At 55.8% G+C, this 21595-nt stretch overlaps 1 protein-coding gene across 1 annotated transcript in view; it reads right to left on the bottom strand.

Moving 5' to 3' along the window:
• The window catches only part of tmem176 (transmembrane protein 176), a gene marked incomplete at both ends in the record, with an annotated part of 147962 nt that extends 127013 nt beyond the window's left edge, over nt 1–20949 (bottom strand). The window contains 4 exons of the mRNA XM_059958418.1: nt 8397–8510; nt 13987–14043; nt 16912–17025; nt 20788–20949. Of these exons, the coding sequence (XP_059814401.1) occupies nt 8397–8510; nt 13987–14043; nt 16912–17025; nt 20788–20949 (447 nt within the window). The remainder of the gene's footprint in view (nt 1–8396; nt 8511–13986; nt 14044–16911; nt 17026–20787) is intronic.
• Between the last annotated feature and the right edge of the window lie 646 nt (nt 20950–21595).

Raw genomic sequence — 21595 nt, 5'->3', positions numbered from 1 at the left:
CCTCTGGTCCTAGACTCCCCCACTATAGGAAACATCCTCTCCACATCCACTCTATCGGTGTTCTCTGGTCCCAGACTCCCCCACTGTAGGAACCATCCTCTCCACATCCAGTCTATCTGTGTCCTCTGGTCCTAGACTCCCCCACTACAGGAAACATCCTCGCCACATCCACTCTATCTGTGTCTTCTGGTCCTAGACTCCCCCACGTTAGGAAACATCCTCTCCACATCCGCTCTATCTGTGTCCTCTGGTCCTTGACTCCCCCACTTTTGGAAACATCCTCTCCACATCCACTCTATCTGTGTCCTCTGGTCCTAGACTCCCCCACTATAGGAAACATCCTCTCCATATCCACTCTATTCGTGTCCTCTGGTCCTAGACTCCCCCACTATGGGAAACATCCTTTCCACATCCACTCTATCTGTGTCCTCTGGTCCTAGACTCCCCCACTATAGGAAACATCCTCTCCACATCCACTCTATCTGTGTCCTCTGGTCCTAGACTCCCCCACTACAGGAAACATCCTCTCCACATCCACTCTATCTGTGTCCTCTGGTCCTAGACTCCCCCACTATAGGAAACATCCTCTCCACATCCACTCTATCTGTGTCCTCTGGTCCTAGACTCCCCCACTACAGGAAACATCCTCTCCACATCCACTCTATCTGTGTCCTCTGGTCCTAGACTCCCCCACTATAGGAAACATCCTCTCCACATCCACTCTATCTGTGTCCTCTGGTCCTAGACTCCCCCAGTATAGGAAACATCCTCTGCACATCCACTCTATCTGTGTCCTCTGGTCCTAGACTCCCCCACTATAGGAAACATCCACTCCACATCCACTCTATCTGTGTCCTCTGGTCCTAGACTCCCCCGCTACAGGAAACATCCTCTCCACATCCACTCTATCTGTGTCCTCTGGTCCTAGACTCCCCCACTATAGGAAACATCCACTCCACATCCGCTCTATCTGTGTCCTCTGGTCCTAGACTCCCCCACTACAGGAAACATCCTCTCCACATCCACTCTATCTGTGTCCTCTGGTCCTAGATTCCCCCAGTATAGGAAACATCCTCTGCACATCCACTCTATCTGTGTCCTCTGGTCCTAGACTCCCCCACTATAGGAAACATCCACTCCACATCCACTCTATCTGTGTCCTCTGGTCCTAGACTCCCCCGCTACAGGAAACATCCTCTCCACATCCACTCTATCTGTGTCCTCTGGTCCTAGACTCCCCCACTATAGGAAACATCCACTCCACATCCGCTCTATCTGTGTCCTCTGGTCCCAGACTACCCCACTACAGGAAACATCCTCTCCACATCCACTCTATCTGTGTCCTCTGGTCCTAGACTCCCCCACTACAGGAAACATCCTCTCCACATCCACTCTATCTGTGTCCTCTGGTCCTAGACTCCCCCCGTATAGGAAACATCCTCTCCACATCCACTCTATCTGTGTCCTCTGGTCCTAGACTCCCCCACTATAGGAAACATTCTCTCCACATCCACTCTATCTGTGTCCTCTGGTCCTAGACTCCCCCACTATACGAAACATCCTCTGCACATCCACTCTATCTGTGTCCTCTGGTCCTAGACTCCCCCACTATAGGAAACATCCTCTCCACATCCACTCTATCTGTGTCCTCTGGTCCTAGACTCCCCCACTATAGGAAACATCCTCTCCACATCCACTCTATCTGTGTCCTCTGGTCCTAGACTCCCACACTATAGGAAACATCCTCTCCACATCCACTCTATGTGTCTGCTGGTCCTAGACTCCCCCACTACAGGAAACATCGTCTCCACATCCACTCTTATCTGTGTCCTCTGGTCCTACACTCCCCCACTATAGGAAACATCCTCTCCACATCCTCTCTATCTGTGTCCACTGGTCCTAGACTCCCCCACTATAGGAACAATCCTCTCCACATCCACTCTATCTGTGTCCTCTGGTCCTAGACTCCCCCACTATAGGAAACATCCTCTCCACATCCACTCTATCTGTGTCGTCTGGTCCTAGACTCCCCCACTATAGGAAACATCCTCTCCATATCCACTCTATCAGTGTCCTCTGGTCCTTGCCTCCCCCACTACAGGAAACATCCTCTCCACATTCACTCTATCCGTGTCCTCTGGTCCTAGACTCCCCCACTATAGGAAACATCCACTCCACATCCACTCTATCTGTGTCCTCTGGTCCTAGACTCCACCACTATAGGAAATATCCTCTCCACATCCACTCTATCTGTGTCCTCTGGTCCTAGACTCCACCACTATAGGAAACATCCTGTCCACATCCACTCTATCTGTGTCCTCTGGTCCTAGCATCCCCCACTATAGGAAACATCCTCAGCACATCCACTCTATCTGTGTCCTCTGGTCCTAGCATCCCCCACTATAGGAAACATCCTCAGCACATCCACTCTATCTGTGTCTTCTGGTCCTAGACTCCCCCACGTTAGGAAACATCCTCTCCACATCCGCTCTATCTGTGTCCTCTGGTCCTTGACTCCCCCACTTTTGGAAACATCCTCTCCACATCCACTCTATCTGTGTCCTCTGGTCCTAGACTCCCCCACTATAGGAAACATCCTCTCCATATCCACTCTATTCGTGTCCTCTGGTCCTAGACTCCCCCACTATGGGAAACATCCTTTCCACATCCACTCTATCTGTGTCCTCTGGTCCTAGACTCCCCCACTATAGGAAACATCCTCTCCACATCCACTCTATCTGTGTCCTCTGGTCCTAGACTCCCCCACTACAGGAAACATCCTCTCCATATCCACTCTATCAGTGTCCTCTGGTCCTTGCCTCCCCCACTACAGGAAACATCCTCTCCACATTCACTCTATCCGTGTCCTCTGGTCCTAGACTCCCCCACTATAGGAAACATCCACTCCACATCCACTCTATCTGTGTCCTCTGGTCCTAGACTCCACCACTATAGGAAATATCCTCTCCACATCCACTCTATCTGTGTCCTCTGGTCCTAGACTCCACCACTATAGGAAACATCCTGTCCACATCCACTCTATCTGTGTCCTCTGGTCCTAGCATCCCCCACTATAGGAAACATCCTCAGCACATCCACTCTATCTGTGTCCTCTGGTCCTAGCATCCCCCACTATAGGAAACATCCTCAGCACATCCACTCTATCTGTGTCCTCTGGTCCTAGACACCCCACTATAGGAAACATCCTCTCCACATCCACTCTATCGGTGTTCTCTGGTCCCAGACTCCCCCACTGTAGGAACCATACTCTCCACATCCAGTCCATCTGTGTCCTCTGGTCCCAGACTCCCCCACTGTAGGAACCATCCTCTCCACATCCAATCTATCTGTGTCCTCTGGTCCTAGACTCCCCCACTACAGGAAACATCCTCGCCACATCCACTCTATCTGTGTCTTCTGGTCCTAGACTCCCCCACTATAGGAAACATCCTCTCCACATCCGCTCTATCTGTGTCCTCTGGTCCTTGACTCCCCCACTTTTGGAAACATCCTCTCCACATCCACTCTATCTGTGTCCTCTGGTCCTAGACTCCCCCACTATAGGAAACATCCTCTCCATATCCACTCTATTCGTGTCCTCTGGTCCTAGACTCCCCCACTATGGGAAACATCCTTTCCACATCCACTCTATCTGTGTCCTCTGGTCCTAGACTCCCCCACTATAGGAAACATCCTCTCCACATCCACTCTATCTGTGTCCTCTGGTCCTAGACTCCCCCACTACAGGAAACATCCTCTCCACATCCACTCTATCTGTGTCCTCTGGTCCTAGACTCCCCCACTATAGGAAACATCCTCTCCACATCCACTCTATCTGTGTCCTCTGGTCCTAGACTCCCCCACTACAGGAAACATCCTCTCCACATCCACTCTATCTGTGTCCTCTGGTCCTAGACTCCCCCACTATAGGAAACATCCTCTCCACATCCACTCTATCTGTGTCCTCTGGTCCTAGACTCCCCCAGTATAGGAAACATCCTCTGCACATCCACTCTATCTGTGTCCTCTGGTCCTAGACTCCCCCACTATAGGAAACATCCACTCCACATCCACTCTATCTGTGTCCTCTGGTCCTAGACTCCCCCGCTACAGGAAACATCCTCTCCACATCCACTCTATCTGTGTCCTCTGGTCCTAGACTCCCCCACTACAGGAAACATCCTCTCCACATCCACTCTATCTGTGTCCTCTGGTCCTAGACTCCCCCAGTATAGGAAACATCCTCTGCACATCCACTCTATCTGTGTCCTCTGGTCCTAGACTCCCCCACTATAGGAAACATCCACTCCACATCCGCTCTATCTGTGTCCTCTGGTCCTAGACTCCCCCACTACAGGAAACATCCTCTCCACATCCACTCTATCTGTGTCCTCTGGTCCTAGACTCCCCCACTACAGGAAACATCCTCTCCACATCCACTCTATCTGTGTCCTCTGGTCCTAGACTCCCCCGCTACAGGAAACATCCTCTCCACATCCACTATATCTGTGTCCTCTGGTCCTAGACTCCCCCACTACAGGAAACATCCTCTCCACATCCACTCTATCTGTGTCCTCTGGTCCTAGACTCCCCCCGTATAGGAAACATCCTCTCCACATCCACTCTATCTGTGTCCTCTGGTCCTAGACTCCCCCACTACAGGAAACATCCTCTCCACATCCACTCTATCTGTGTCCTCTGGTCCTAGACTCCCCCAGTATAGGAAACATCCTCTGCACATCCACTCTATCTGTGTCCTCTGGTCCTAGACTCCCCCACTATAGGAAACATCCACTCCACATCCACTCTATCTGTGTCCTCTGGTCCTAGACTCCCCCGCTACAGGAAACATCCTCGCCACATCCACTCTATCTGTGTCTTCTGGTCCTAGACTCCCCCACTTTAGGAAACATCCTCTCCACATCCGCTCTATCTGTGTCCTCTGGTCCTTGACTCCCCCACTTTTGGAAACATCCTCTCCACATCCACTCTATCTGTGTCCTCTGGTCCTAGACTCCCCCACTATAGGAAACATCCTCTCCATATCCACTCTATTCGTGTCCTCTGGTCCTAGACTCCCCCACTATGGGAAACATCCTTTCCACATCCACTCTATCTGTGTCCTCTGGTCCTAGACTCCCCCACTATAGGAAACATCCTCTCCACATCCACTCTATCTGTGTCCTCTGGTCCTAGACTCCCCCACTACAGGAAACATCCTCTCCACATCCACTCTATCTGTGTCCTCTGGTCCTAGACTCCCCCACTATAGGAAACATCCTCTCCACATCCACTCTATCTGTGTCCTCTGGTCCTAGACTCCCCCACTACAGGAAACATCCTCTCCACATCCACTCTATCTGTGTCCTCTGGTCCTAGACTCCCCCACTATAGGAAACATCCTCTCCACATCCACTCTATCTGTGTCCTCTGCTCCTAGACTCCCCCAGTATAGGAAACATCCTCTGCACATCCACTCTATCTGTGTCCTCTGGTCCTAGACTCCCCCACTATAGGAAACATCCACTCCACATCCACTCTATCTGTGTCCTCTGGTCCTAGACTCCCCCGCTACAGGAAACATCCTCTCCACATCCACTCTATCTGTGTCCTCTGGTCCTAGACTCCCCCACTATAGGAAACATCCACTCCACATCCGCTCTATCTGTGTCCTCTGGTCCTTGACTCCCCCACTTTTGGAAACATCCTCTCCACATCCACTCTATCTGTGTCCTCTGGTCCTAGACTCCACCACTATAGGAAACATCCTGTCCACATCCACTCTATCTGTGTCCTCTGGTCCTAGCATCCCCCACTATAGGAAACATCCTCAGCACATCCACTCTATCTGTGTCCTCTGGTCCTAGACTCCCCCACTATAGGAAACATCCTCTCCACATCCACTCTATCGGTGTTCTCTGGTCCCAGACTCCCCCACTGTAGGAACCATCCTCTCCACATCCAGTCTATCTGTGTCCTCTGGTCCCAGACTCCCCCACTGTAGGAACCATCCTCTCCACATCCAATCTATCTGTGTCCTCTGGTCCTAGACTCCCACACTACAGGAAACATCCTCGCCACATCCACTCTATCTGTGTCTTCTGGTCCTAGACTCCCCCACTATAGGAAACATCCTCTCCACATCCGCTCTATCTATGTCCTCTGGTCCTTGACTCCCCCACTTTTGGAAACATCCTCTCCACATCCACTCTATCTGTGTCCTCTGGTCCTAGACTCCCCCACTATAGGAAACATCCTCTCCATATCCACTCTATTCGTGTCCTCTGCTCCTAGACTCCCCCACTATGGGAAACATCCTTTCCACATCCACTCTATCTGTGTCCTCTGGTCCTAGACTCCCCCACTATAGGAAACATCCTCTCCACATCCACTCTATCTGTGTCCTCTGGTCCTAGACTCCCCCACTACAGGAAACATCCTCTCCACATCCACTCTATCTGTGTCCTCTGGTCCTAGACTCCCCCACTATAGGAAACATCCTCTCCACATCCACTCTATCTGTGTCCTCTGGTCCTAGACTCCCCCACTACAGGAAACATCCTCTCCACATCCACTCTATCTGTGTCCTCTGGTCCTAGACTCCCCCACTATAGGAAACATCCTCTCCACATCCACTCTATCTGTGTCCTCTGGTCCTAGACTCCCCCACTATAGGAAACATCCACTCCACATCCACTCTATCTGTGTCCTCTGGTCCTAGACTCCCCCACTACAGGAAACATCCTCTCCACATCCACTCTATCTGTGTCCTCTGGTCCTAGACTCCCCCACTATAGGAAACATCCTCTCCACATCCACTCTATCTGTGTCCTCTGGTCCTAGACTCCCCCACTGTAGGAAACATCCTCTCCACATCCACTCTATCTGTGTCCTCTGGTCCCAGACTCCCCCACTACAGGAAACATCCTCTCCACATCCACTCCATCTGTGTCCTCTGGTCCTAGACTCCCCCAGTATAGGAAACTAGTTCTCCACATCCACTCTATCTGTGTCCTCTGGTCCTAGACTCCTCCACTATAGGAAACATCCTCTCCACATCCACTCTATCTGTGTCCTCTGGTCCTAGACTCCCCCACTATAGGAAACATCCTCTCCACATCCACTCTATCTGTGTCCTCTGGTCCTAGACTACTCCACTATAGGAAACATCCTCTCCACATCCACTCTATCTGTGTCCTCTGGTTATAGACTCCCCCGCTACAGGAAACATCCTCTCCACATCCACTCTATCTGTGTCCTCTGGTCCTAGACTCCCCCACTATAGGAAACATCCACTCCACATCCGCTCTATCTGTGTCCTCTGGTCCTAGACTCCCCCACTACAGGAAACATCCTCTCCACATCCACTCTATCTGTGTCCTCTGGTCCTAGACTCCCCCACTACAGGAAACATCCTCTCCACATCCACTCTATCTGTGTCCTCTGGTCCTAGACTCCCCCCGTATAGGAAACATCCTCTCCACATCCACTCTATCTGTGTCCTCTGGTCCTAGACTCCCCCACTATAGGAAACATCCTCTCCACATCCACTCTATCTGTGTCCTCTGGTCCTAGACTCCCCCACTATAGGAAACATCCTCTCCACATCCACTCTATCTGTGTCCTCTGGTCCTAGACTCCCCCACTACAGGAAACATCCTCTCCACATCCACTCTATCTGTATCCTCTGGTCCTAGACTCCCCCACAACAGGAAACATCCTCTCCACATCCACTCTATCTGTGTCCTCTGGTCCTAGACTCCCCCACAACAGGAAACATCCTCTCCACATCCACTCTATCTGTGTCCTCTGGTCCCAGACTCCCCCACTATAGGAAACATCCACTCCACATCCACTCTATCTGTGTCCTCTGGTCCTAGACTCCCCCACTATAGGAAACATCCTCTCCACATCCACTCTATCTGTGTCCTCTGGTCCTAGACTCCCCCACTATAGGAAACATCCTCTCCATATCCACTCTATCTGTGTCCTCTGGTCCTTGCCTCCCCCACTACAGGAAACATCCTCTCCACATTCACTCTATCTGTGTCCTCTGGTCCTAGACTCCCCCGCTACAGGAAACATCCTCTCCACATCCACTCTATCTGTGTCGTCTGGTCCTAGACTCCCCCACTATAGGAAACATCCTCTCCACATCCACTCTATCTGTGTCCTCTGGTCCTAGACTCCCCCACTATAGGAAACATCCTCTCCACATCCACTCTATCTGTGTCCTCTGGTCCTAGACTCCCCCACTACAGGAAACATCCTCTCTATCACCATGCGACAGGTTAGAATCAAGTCGCGCCTCATTCTGCTGAGCTGTGCAGCTACCCGGCGCTCCCCATGAAAGCAGCGTTGCAATGCCGGGATCACCCTGGCGAAGGAGTACTCACCGAGAAGTACACCTGTTCGGGGGGCGGCATGAAGAGCAGCGAGACCGAGTACATGATGACTGCGATGACGGTGGCCGCGATGCTCACCCCGTTGGTGACCACGCCAGCCTTCACCTGAATGGACCGCGGGCAGGAACAGGCCGTCAGACCGCGCAGCTGACTCGGGCCGTCGACACCGCTCCCCCCCCCCTTCCATCCTTGTCCCTCTCGACCCTCCTCTCCCGCCTTCCCCTCCGGCCCCCCGACTGATCGAGAACCCCTCAACCTCCCCTCCAGGCGAGGCTTCCCTTGGGCCCCCGTGAGCTCAGAAGTTAGTTTTAACTTAGAAAGCCGAGGACTGGCGAGCAGTCTTTGAAACTCAGAGCGGACGTGCTGACCGCCGGGAGGGCGCAGAGGCTTATTGTTCGGAGCGGGAAATTGTCTCTTCCACGCCTGCCTCTCATCTTGAACGTGCTTCTGGGAAAACACTCCATTAATACGAGAATGGAGCTATCCCCATACAAAGGGTTAATGAGAACTTGCGTTACCCCGGTCAAACCGAACCGTTGGCCCCACCCCACCCCTCCCCGACACTTTGTGTTAAATGCTGAGAAGGGTCCTCTGTTTCACTGTGTATGGGACTGTCCTGAATGCAAAAAGTACTTGAAAACAGTCGTTCAGACTAGATCTGAAATTGTTGGATTGTTTGATTTGCTGGGTTTCAGCACCTAAGTTACAGGGAAATGCTGAACAAGTTAGGTCTTTATGCTTTGGAGCGTAGAAGGTTGAGGGGGTACTTGATAGAGGTATTTACAATTATGAGGGGGATAGATAGAGTTGACGTGGATAGGCTTTTTCCATTGAGAGTAGGGGAGATTCAAACAAGAGGACGTGAGTTGAGAGTTAGGGGGCAAAAGTTTAAGGGTAACACGAGGGGGGATTTCTTTACTCAGAGAGTGGTAGCTGTGTGGAACGAACTTCCAGTAGAAGTGGTAGAGGCAGGTTCAGTATTGTCATTTAAAGTAAAATTGGATAGGTATATGGACAGGAAAGGAATGGAGGGTCATGGGCTGAGTGTGGATCGGTGGGTCTAGGTGAGAGTAAGCGGACTAGAAGGGTCGTGATGGCCTGTTTCCAGGCGGTAATTGTGATATGGTTATATGTTATAAAGGTGCCCCGCCAAGCAAAAATAGGTACATATCCAAAGGACTTTTCTGTTAGTCCAAAACAGTCAACTCTAATTGACTTTGGACTCCTACAGGCTGGGAGGAGGATAGCTTTGTCTCTGAGAAAAATGATACGTGTACAGGTGAAGGAGATGGCATCTTGTATGATATTGGAGAGACTGACTTACATAACCAGGGGAAGGGGCAGGAGAATTTGAAAACGTGTGGGAACCTTTACTGGAGTTTCTTGGACATCAAGGTGCAGAGTCATTTTGAAAGAGCTGTGTGTCGAGTGCTTCAACGGTTTTTATTTTCTGACATGTTTTTATTCAATTTCTTCGTTAAATACGTGATGCATGTGAAATGTTGTGTCTCTTTTCCTTTGATGACTGTGGTCTACAATCGAACGGACGAGTGGAGCGTTTCCACCGCCACCTGAAGTCGGCTCTCATGGCCCGCCTGAAAGGGCCTAACTGGACGGACGAGCTTCCCTGGGTCCTGCTCGGAAACCGTACGGTGCCCAAAGAGGATCTGCACGCCTCGTCGGCGGAGTTGGTGTACGGCGCTCCCCTGGCCGACCCAGGAGAGTTCATACCGGCCCCAAGGGGGCAAGAGGAAGAACCCGCAGCAGTCCTGGGCAGACTACGCGAGAGGCTCGGTAACCTGGCCCCCAGACCCACTTTGCAGCACGGGCAGAACCTGACCTGCGTACCCAAAGACCTGCAGCACTGTAAGTTCGTTTTTGTACGACGAGGTGGACATCGGGCACCGCTACAGCGGCCCTACGAGGGGCTGTTTATGGTGATCAGAAACAACGGGTCCACGTTCGTGCTGGACATCGGGGGCAAAGAGGAAGTTCTCACAGTGGACCGACTCGAACCGGTCCATGTGGACTTGGCACAGCCTGTCGAGATTCAGGCACCGCGGTGCAGAGGCAGACCTCCCAAACAGAGTCCGACCCAGACTGTGGACATTGGGGGGTGTATCGCCGATTCGGGGATGGTGGGCGGGGGGTAATGTGGCGACCCACTTTCCAGTGCACTCGAACCGGCTCACAAAGCAGCGCGCACCGGTAGAGAGGCCGGTCCCAAAAAGGGCGCCAGGCCTTCTTCACCAGCAAGGGGAAAAGCCCGCTTATTTGTGTTTGTGAAATCCATGTAAGATCCAATAGAAATATTATTTTAAAAAGTGTTTCTGGGACTGTTGGAGCCTGCGATTTCACAGCTGGGAGACCCTGAGGTGAGGAAGCCTCGATTAAGGCTTCGAGGGAGACTGAAGCGTCGAGGGGAGTGCGGAAGGCAGGCGAGGGAGGGCTCAGCGCCGGATGCCGGGTGAAGGGCTTGGCGCTCGGGGGGGGGGGGGGGGGGGTCTCTCTCTTTCTCCCCCGATCCTGCCGGAGGATGTTCCAGAAGTTCTGTGGACTGTAGCTCAAATTGGACACCGTCAAGTCTTGCGTGCAGTTTTTCCTCATACTCTGTGCTTCCTCCCGCTCTTTCTCACCGTCGTTTTCTCGTCGTGTCCGAAGTGAGACTGGGGCTTTGGCGCCTGGCGTTCCTGCTCATCACTTGACTTTTCTTTCCACGTTGGGGGAGGGGGCACTCTCTCTCTCTCGCACGGGAACAGTAACCGTAAAACCCCCACGGGAGAAACATCAGCAAGGACACCAAACCCCATGCCACCAATTGGCAACGAGGAAGAACGGGCGAGGACACATCGTACAACTGAAAGAGTCCAATATCTGATCGTCAGCGGCTTTTTTCCCAGGGCTGAAATGGCTTTGTTTTAAGGTGCTTGGAAATAGGTGTGTAGCGTAAGCCTCGACAGACCACGGGTTTGCACCTTGGAAAGTTTCCAGGGGGCAAGCCTGGGCAGGGATTTTTTTTAAATGGAAGACCGGCAGTTGCCCGAGCTGCAAGTCTCCCCTCTCCACGCCACCGATGTTGCCCAAGGGAAGGGCATTAGGACCCACACGGCTTGGCACCGGGGTCGTCGCAGAGCAATGTGTGGTTAAGTGCCTTGGCAGCCTCGGCCAAGGCTCGAACTGGCGCCCTCCAGATCACCAGACCGCTTGGCCACGCGCCAACACTAGGCACAGGGGGGATGTCAGGGGTAAGTTTTTCACACAGAGAGCGGTGGGATGGGCTGCGGGCAACAACAATGGAAGCGGATACGACGGGGTCTTTTTAGAGCCTCTTAGAGAGGTACATGGAGCTTAGGGAAATAGAGGGCTGTGCAGTAGGGAAATTCGAGGCAGCCTCTGGAGTAGGTTACGCGGTCGGCGCGGCATTGTGGGCCGAAGGGCCAGGTGATGCGCCGCAGACGTCCGTGCTCTGAGTTTAACATGAACTACCGTTCAACCCACCAGTCTCAGTCCGGAATCTGATGACAGATCTGTGCGTCGTTTGCACACGCCGTGTCCTCACCCACTCTGCTCATTCGGACCTGCGGGGCTCGGCAGAGCGGTTCCGGACGGGAAGGGGTTAACGGGGGGACGAGCGCTTTTGGCACAGCCGCGACTTCAGAAGAATGAGGGAGGGAGGGGGGCGTCACTGGGAAAAAGCGTCTGTGGATGTTGAAAGGCTGACAATGAACTCCACACATCCCTCCTCCGCTCTGTCGCAAAGGGACGCCTCTGTACTCCGCGGCTGTGCCCTCTGGCCCGAGACTCCCCCTCCATCGGAAACGTCCACTCCGGCCAGGCCGATCGATGAGAGATCCTCCCTCCCTCCCCCGCCCCTGTTCTCCTAAATCAAACAGCTCCTTGCACCTTAACCCTTTCCTCCCCGGAATCATCCTCACGAACTTTCTCTGGATCCTCTCCAAAGCCAGCACGCCTTCTCTCAGTGGAGGGGCCCAGAACAGCTCACAGTACTCCGTGTGCAGACTGACCAGGACCTGACTCATGCCCAACGTTACATCTTGCTTTTATATTCTAGTCCTCTTGAAATGAATCTTAACACCGCATCTGCCTTCCTCGCCACTGACTCAACCTGCAAATTAACCTTCAGGGAATCCCCTCGCACCTCGCATTGTCTCCCCATTTTCAGAAAATAGTCTATGCCTTCATTCATTCTGCCATAGAGAATGACAACGCACTTCATATTCCGTCTGCCCATAGTCCAGGGGATTAGTGTGGAGAACACATATTGTGAGGGTAGGACACGCACCGTGAATAGTGGGGAGTGTCGAGGGACAGGGGGACCTCAGCGTACGAGGGTCGGACACACACCGTGAACGGTGGGGAGTGTCGAGGGACGGGGGGACCTTGGGGTACGAGGGTAGGACACGCACCGTGAATAGTGGGGAGTGTCGAGGGACAGGGGAACCTCAGCGTACGAGGGTCGGACACACACCGTGAACGGTGGGGAGTGTCGAGGGACAGGGGGACCTCGGCGTACGAGGGTAGGACACACACCGTGAACGGTGGGGAGTGTCGAGGGATGGGGGGACCTCGGCGTACGAGGGTCGGACACACACCGTGAACGGTAGGGAGTGTCGAGGGACGGGGGGACCTCGGCGTACGAGGGTAGGACACACACCGTGAACGGTGGGGAGTGTCGAGGGACTGGGGGACCTCAGCGTACGAGGGTAGGACACACACCGTGAATGGTGGGGAGTGTCGAGGGACGGGGGGGACCTCAGCGTACGAGGGTCGGACACACACCGTGAATGGTGGGGAGTGTCAAGGGACGGGGGGACCTCAGCGTACGAGGGTAGGACACACACTGTGAATGGTGGGGAGTGTCGAGGGACAGGGGGACCTCAGTGTACGAGGGTAGGACACACACTATGAATGGTGGGGAGTGTCGAGGGACGGGGGGACCTCGGGGTACGAGGGCTGGACACACACCATGAACGGTGGGGAGTGTCGAGGGACAGGGGGACCTCGGAGTACGAGGTTGGGACACACCGTGAATGGTGGGGAGTGTCGAGGGACAGGGGGACCTCGGCGTACGAGGGTGAGACACGGACCGTGAACGGTGGGGAGTGTCGAGGGACGGGGGGACCTCGGGGTACGAGGGTAGTACACACACCGTGAATGGTGGGGAGTGTCGAGGGACGAAGGGGACCTCGGTGTACGAGGGTGGGACACACACCGTGAACGGTGGGGAGTGTCGAGGGACGGAGGGACCTCGGTGTACGAGGGTCGGACACGCACCGTGAATGGTGGGGAGTGTCGAGGGACGGGGGGACCTCGGCGTACGAGGGTCGGACACGCACCGTGAACGGTGGGGAGTGTCGAGGGACGGGGGGACCTCGCCGTACGAGGGTGGGACACACACCGTGAACGGTGGGGAGTGTCGAGGGACCGAGGACCCAGTCTCTGTGATGCTACCTAAGTGAATCCGTGTGGGGGTGGGTAGAGACTCTGCGCGGAGCCCCCCAGTAGAAGCAGGAAATACCGCAGACTGCCGTGTCACCCCGGGGTGCAGAGACTCACTTACGTTCCACCTCGTGGGCTGTCTCCTGAGTTGGATGGTGAAACCGCCCGAGACGATGAACTGGAAGAGAGACGAGAGCGGTAAGCAGGCTGCGGACTGGAAGTTCGGCAACCTCACCCCCTCACCTCGCCTCCTGCCCCTCCTTACCCCATTCTCCTCAGCCACCGGGTGGGACTGTCCCTCTCGGGATCGGAGAGGGACCATCGTCTACTGCCTGATCTCGCTAAGTGTGAGCTGGTGGTCTTGGTGGGGTGTCCGATGCAAAGGGGACAGGGCAAAGGTGACATCAGGAGCATCCATGGTCCGAGTCCACAGCTCCCCGAAAGTGGCCGCGCGGGGAGACGGGGGCAGGAAAGGGGGCGCCCGGCAGGCTTGCCTCCGTCGGACGGGCGATGAGCCCAGGAGCCGGGAGGTCACGTTACAACCGTATAAAACTCCGGGTCGTCCCATTACAGGAAGGGTGTGTGATTGGGGCAGAGGCTTTGGGGAGGGTGCAGAGGGTGCGGCCTGGATCAGAGAGCGTGGAGAGTTCGGACCATCTTGGTTGGGTCAGACACTAGGGTGATTTCCACTCGGCATGATTAACATTATTATTTAATTATTCATGGTTTTATATTTCTACACTATTCTTGGTTGCTGCGACTGTACGGAAACCCAGTTTTCCTCGGGATCAATGAGGTCTGTCTGTCTGTCTGTCTTGTGTTCTGTGGAGCGGCTCAGAGGTTCATCAAGTTCACGAGGGGCGACCTGAGAGAGAGGGGCCTTATTCTCCCTGGGCTGGAGGGCAGAGGTTTGAGGTGGGGGTGAGTTTAAGAGGGGCATCTGGGGTAAGTTCTCTTCATGCAGAGAGAGGTGGCAGCCAAGGGTGCTGGTGAAGGCAGCTCCAATCGAGGTGCTGGGGGGAGCGGGGAGCCGGGGGGGGGGGGAGGAGCGGGGAGCCGGGGGGGGGGGAGGGGGAATGGCACGGGGAGCCGGGGGTGAGGGGGATTGGCACGGGGAGCCGGGGGGGGAGGGGGAATGGCACGGGGAGCCGGGGGAGGGGGAGGGGGAATGGCACGGGGAGCCGGGGGGAAGGGGGAATGGCACGGGGAGCCGGGGGGAGGGGGATTGGCACGGGGAGCCGGGGGGGAGGGGGAATGGCACGGGGAGCCAGGGGGGAGGGGGATTGGCACGGGGAGCTGGGGGGAAGGGGGAATGGCACGGGGAGCCGGGGGGGAGGGGGAATGGCATGGGGAGCCGGGGGGAAGGGGGATTGGCACGGGGAGCCGGGGGGGAGGGGGATTGGCACGGGGAGCCGGAATGGCACGGGGAGCCGGGGGGGAGGGGGATTGGCACGGGGAGCCGGGGGGGAGGAGGATTGGCACGGGGAGCCAGGGGGGAGGGGGATTGGCACGGGGAGCCGGGGGGGAGGGGGAATGGCACGGGGAGCCGGGGGGGAGGGGGATTGGCACGGGGAGCCGGGGGAGGGGGAATGGCACGGGGAGCCGGGGGAGGGGGATTGGCACGGGGAGCCGGGGGGGAGGGGGAATGGCACGGGGAGCCAGGGGGGAGGGGGATTGGCACGGGGAGCTGGGGGGAAGGGGGAATGGCACGGGGAGCCGGGGGGGAGGGGGAATGGCATGGGGAGCCGGGGGGAAGGGGGATTGGCACGGGGAGCCGGGGGGGAGGGGGATTGGCACGGGGAGCCGGAATGGCACGGGGAGCCGGGGGGGAGGGGGATTGGCACGGGGAGCCGGGGGGGAGGAGGATTGGCACGGGGAGCCAGGGGGGAGGGGGATTGGCACGGGGAGCCGGGGGGGAGGGGGAATGGCACGGGGAGCCGGGGGGGAGGGGGATTGGCACGGGGAGCCGGGGGAGGGGGAATGGCACGGGGAGCCGGGGGAGGGGGAGGGGGAATGGCACAGGGAGCCGGGGGGGAGGGGGGATTGGCACGGGGAGCCAGGGGGGAGGGGGAATGGCACAGGGAGCCGGGGGGAGGGGGATTGGCACGGGGAGCCGGGGGGGGAGGGGGATTGGCATGGGGAGCCGGGGGAGGGGGGAATGGCACGGGGAGCCGGGGGAGGGGGAGGGGGGAATGGCACGGGGAGCCGGGGGGAAGGGGGAATGGCACGGGGAGCCGGGGGGAAGGGGGAATGGCACGGGGAGCCGGGGGGAAGGGGGAATGGCACGGGGAGCCGGGGGGAAGGGGGAATGGCATGGGCAGCCGGGGGGGGGGAGGGGGAATGGCATGGGCAGCCGGGGGGGGAAGGGGAATGGCATGGGCAGCCGGGGGGGGGGAGGGGGAATGGCATGGGCAGCCGGGGGGGGGAGGGGGAATGGCATGGGCAGCCGGGGGGGGAGTGGGAATGGCATGGGCAGCCGGGGGGGGAGGGAGTGGGAATGGCATGGGCAGCCGGGGGGGTGTGGAATGGCATGGGCAGCCGGGGGGGGAGTGGGAATGGCATGGGCAGCCGGGGGGGGAGGGGGAATGGCATGGGCAGCCGGGCACAGACGTGGCTAGCGGAAGGGCCTGTGGCTGTGCGCTGTCCCCGCCAGGTCAGGGCCTCAGTCTCACCCTGGGGGGGAGGGGGAATGGCATGGGCAGCGGGGGGGAGTGGGAATGGCATGGGCAGCTGGGGGGGGGAGGGGGAATGGCATGGGCAGCCGGGGGGGGGAGTGGGAATGGCATGGGCAGCCGGGGGGGTGTGGGAATGGCATGGGCAGCCAGGGGGGGAGTGAGAATGGCATGGGCAGCCGGGCACAGACGTGGCTAGCGGAAGGGCCTGTGGCTGTGCGCTGTCCCCGCCCGGTCAGGGCCTCAGTCTCACCCGGGGGGGGGTTGAAGGTGAAGGTCGACAAGAGACCGGCTGTCAAATCTGCCCGGAAACCTGCCTCCGCCGCCTGCAAAGAAACGGTGGCGAGCCCGCGGCGCCCGACCGGCGAACTGACCCAGAATCCGGTCCAGAAGGAGACGCCGGACTTCCCGGCCACCGAGTAGACCATGGACACGTACAGGGACACGCCGAAGACCAGCTGGACCATTCCGAGCAGGATCTGCATGGCCTGCGGCGAAAGACAAAGGGGGCGGCGATTAGGGCCGGCCTCTCGCGGGGGGCGGGCGGCAGGACGCGGGCGCGCGGAGGGACCTCGGGGCGGGAAGTCGCGTTGCCGCGCCGGTCGATCGGGTGGTCAGGAAGGCTGACGGGATGGCTGCTTTGAGCTGTCGGGGCTTCGAGTTCGAAAGTCAACTTCTTATAAACTGCCGGTCAGGCCGCATCTGGGGGATCTGAAATCAGGTCCATTATCACCGGCGTGTAATGAGAAATTGAGCAGCAGCAGTTCGATGCAACACAAATATAAAAGAAAAAAATCAAAAATAAAAAGAATTAGTCAAGCGATTACGTATGTTAAATAGATTAAAGATCGTGCAAAAACCCCCCAGAAATACCGTACATCATAAAAAGCGAGGTAGTGGCCAAAGGTTCAGTGTCCATTTTGGAATCGGATGGCAGAGGGGAAGAAGCTGTTCCTGAATCACTGAGTGTGTGTCTCCAGGCTCCTGTACCCCCTCCCTGATGGCAGAGGGGAAGAAGCTGTACCTGAATCGCTGAGTGTGTGTCTCCAGGCTCCTGTACCTCCTCCCTGATGGCAGAGGGGAAGAAGCTGTACCTGAATCATTGAGTGTGTGTCTTCAGGCTCCTGTACCTCCTCCCTGATGGCAGAGGGGAAGAAGCTGTTCCTGAATCGCTGAGTGTGTGTCTCCAGGCTCCTGTACCCCCTCCCTGATGGCAGAGGGGAAGAAGCTGTTCCTGAATCACTGAGTGTGTGTCTTCAGGCTCCTGTACCTCCTCCCTGATGGCAGAGGGGAAGAAGCTGTTCCTGAATCGCTGAGTGTGTGTCTTCAGGCTCCTGTACCTCTCCCTGATGGCAGAGGGGAAGAAGCTGTTCCTGAATCACTGAGTGTGTGTCTTCAGGCTCCTGTACCTCCTCCCTGACGGCAGAGGGGAAGAAGCTGTTCCTGAATCGCTGAGTGTGTGTCTCCAGGCTCCTGAACCTCCTCCCTGATGGCAGAGGGGGAGAAGCTGTTCCTGAATCGCTGAGTGTGTGTCTCCAGGCTCCTGTACCTCCTCCCTGATGGCAGAGGGGAAGAAGCTGTTCCTGAATCGCTGAGTGTGTGTCTCCAGGCGGGAAGAAGCTGTTCCTGAATCACTGAGTGTGTGTCTTCAGGCTCCTGTACCTCCTCCCTGATGGCAGAGGGGAAGAAGCTGTTCCTGAATCACTGAGTGTGTGCCTTCAGGCTCCTGTACCTCCTCCCTGAAGGCAGAGGGGAAGAAGCTGTTCCTGAATCACTGAGTGTGTGCCTTCAGGCTCCTGTACCCCCTCCCTGATGGTAACAGTGAGAAAAGGGCATACCGAGTGCTGGGGTGCTCAATAATGGACGCTGCTTTCTGAGACACCGCTCCCTGAGGATGTCCTGGGTATTTTGTAGGCCAGTGCCCGAGATGGAGCTGACCAGATTTACAACCCTCTGCAGCTTCTTTCAGTCCTGTGCAGTAGCCCCTCCACCCCAGACAGTGATGCGGCCAGTCAGAATGCTCTCCACGGTACAACTATAGAAATTTTTGAGTGTACTTGCTTACGTGCCAAATCTCTTCAAACTCCTAATGAAGTATAGCCACTGTCTTGCCTTCTTTGTAACTACATCGAAAAGTTGCGTACAGTTCTGGCCACTCCACTCTCGGAAGGATGTCAAGGCTTCGGAGAGCGAGCAGAAGAGATTGACTGGGATGCTTTTCAGTTTAGAGGACAAGTACAATCAGAGAGCCTGGCAAACTTGAGCTGTTTTCTCTGGAGCGTCGGTCACCAAATTACAGGAAGGAGATTAATAAAGTTGAAAGAGTGCAGAGAAGGTTTACAAGGATGTTGCCGGGACTTGAGAAACTGAGTTACAGAGAAAGGTTGAATAAGTTAGGACTTTATTCCCTGGAGTGTAGGAGAACGAGGGGTGATTTGATGGAGGTGTATGAAATTATGGTGGGAAGAGATAGAGTGAATACGAGCAGGCTTTTTCCACTGAGGCTAGGGGAGAAAAAGACCAGAGTACATGGGTTAAGGGTGAAGGGGGAAATCTTTAAAGGGAACATGGTGGGGGGCTTCTTCACGCAGAGAGTGGTGGGAGTGTGGAATGAGCTGCCGGATGAAGTGGTGAATGCGGGCTCACTGTTAACACTAAAGAAAAACTTGGACAGGTACATGGATGAGAGGGGTTTGGAGGGATACGGGCCAGGTGCAGGTCAGTGGGACGAGGCAGAAAAATAGTTTGGCACAGCCAGGAAGGGCCGAAAGGCCTGTTCCTGTGCTGTAATGTTCTATGGAGGCTGTGCGATGACAGAGCAGGTGCTCTCTGTTACCTCCAGGGCGGAGACAGCCAATAACAGTGGGCAGAAGTTTAAGGCGCGAGGGAGAAGGTTTGAGGGGGACGCGTGGGGCAAGTCTTTCTTTAATCCACAGAGCAGCGGGTGCCCTCTCGTGTCGGTGCAGGAGGCAGGTACGACAGAGGCGTTGGAGGGACAGATGAGTACGAAAGCACAGGTGTAATGCTGTGCCTTTTATAAAGCATCTGTTAGGGCACATTTCAAGATTCAGAATTCAAGATGCAAGGTTGCTTTGAGATCATTGACAGTACACAAGAGTGAAGGAGAACAAAACCATTGGGAAGTGAGAAGGTGGCGGTGGTCGGGGCTGCAGAGAGGCGGACCGGTGGCTGGAGGTGTTGGTCAGCCTCACTGCTTGAGGAAAGGAACACTTTTCGAGTCTGGTGGTCCTGGCGTGGATGCTACGGGGCCTGCTCCCAGACGGGAGTGGGTCAAACAGTCCCTGAGCGGTACCCTTCTCGACGTCTGGAGTATTGAGAGCAGATTTAAGGCCTTTTATGATACAGGAGCCACAGAAACAGGCCATTTGTCCCATCCAGTCTGCTCCGCCATTTCATCACGGCTGATCCATTTTCCCTCTCAGCCCCCAGTCTCCTGCCTTCTCCCCGTATCCCTTCATGCCCTGACCCATCAAGAATCTACCAGACTCTGCCTTAAATATACTCAAAGTCTTGGCCTCCACAGCCATCTGTGGAACCTAATTTCACAGATTCACCACGCTCTGCCTAAAGAAACTCCTCCTCATCTCCATTTGAATTGGACATCCCTCTATTCTGAGGCTGGGTCCTCTGGTCCTGGACTCCCCCACTATAGGAAACATCCTCTCCACATCCACTCTATCTGTGTCCTCTGGTCCTAGACTCCCCCACTATAGGAAACATCCTCTCCACATCCACACTATCTGTGTCCTCTGGTCCTAGACTCCCCCACTACAGGAAACATCCTCTCCACATCCACTCACTTGGAGTACTGGGAGCAGTTTTGGGAGTCTAGGACGGAGGTACAGGAGCATCAGGACTCACACCACCAAGTTCAGGGACAGTTATTACCCCTCAACCATCAGGAAGGAGGTACAGGAGCCTCAGGACCCACACCACCAGGTTGAGGAACAGTTATTACCCCTCAACCATCAGGAAGGAGGTACAGGAGCCTCAGGACCCACACCACCAGGTTGAGGAACAGTTATCACCCCTCAACCATCAGGAAGGAGGTACAGGAGCCTCAGGACCCACACCACCAGGTTCAGGGACAGTTATCACCCCTCAACCATCAGGAAGGAGGTACAGGAGCCTCAGGACGCACACCACCAGGTTCAGGGACACTTATGATGAGTATGTACTTTGATTCTGAACGTTGCCCAGACATTCAGCAGGACAACGGAAAACCTTACTCCCAGAACTGTCAGCTGGTTCCAGAGGATCGACATCTCAGAGGGAGCCATGGCAGGCAGGTCGACCTGGCAGGTAGCCGGAACGCCGGCTGTTTCAGGGCGCTGGCAGCGAGTCCCGTCGCTCTCGGCTGTCTGCCCATCGGAGACCGAACTGATGGGTTCCTGATTGGGGGGGGGGGTGTAGAAAAAAGGAATCAGTCAGGCGGTCTGCGGGAGAGTGAATGGGTGGGCTTGGGGTGACAGAAAAGGTTGGAGAGATCAGAAAAAGCGTGGCGCGGCGGGAGGGAGGGAGCACATTGAGACACCCCCACTATAGGAAACAACCACTCCACATCCACTCTATCTGTGTCCTCTGGTCCTAGACTCCCCCAATACAGGAAACATCCTCTCCACATCCGCTCTATCTATGTCCTCTGATCCTAGACTCCCCCACTACAGGAAACATCCTCTCCACATCCACTCTATCTGTGTCCTCTGGTCCTAGACTACTCCACTATAGGAAACATCCTCTCCACATCCACTCTATCTGTGTCCTCTGGTCCTAGACTCCCCCACTACAGGAACCACCCTCTCCACATCCACTCTATCTGTATCCTCTGGTCCTAGACTCCCCCATTATAGGAAACATCCTCTCCACATCCACTCTATCTGTATCCTCTGGTCCTAGACTCCCCCATTATAGGAAACATCCTCTCCACATCCACTCTATCTGTGTCCTCTGGTCCTAGACTCCCCTACTACAGGAAACATCCTCTCCACATCCACTCTATCTGTGTCCTCTGGTCCTAGACTCCCCCACTGTAGGAAA

Source organism: Hypanus sabinus, unplaced genomic scaffold, assembly GCF_030144855.1.
Source record: "Hypanus sabinus isolate sHypSab1 unplaced genomic scaffold, sHypSab1.hap1 scaffold_1005, whole genome shotgun sequence".
NCBI classification, from domain to species: domain Eukaryota; kingdom Metazoa; phylum Chordata; class Chondrichthyes; order Myliobatiformes; family Dasyatidae; genus Hypanus; species Hypanus sabinus.
Note: the sequence above shows the minus strand (reverse complement) of the source record. Positions and strands in the feature narration are given on the sequence as shown.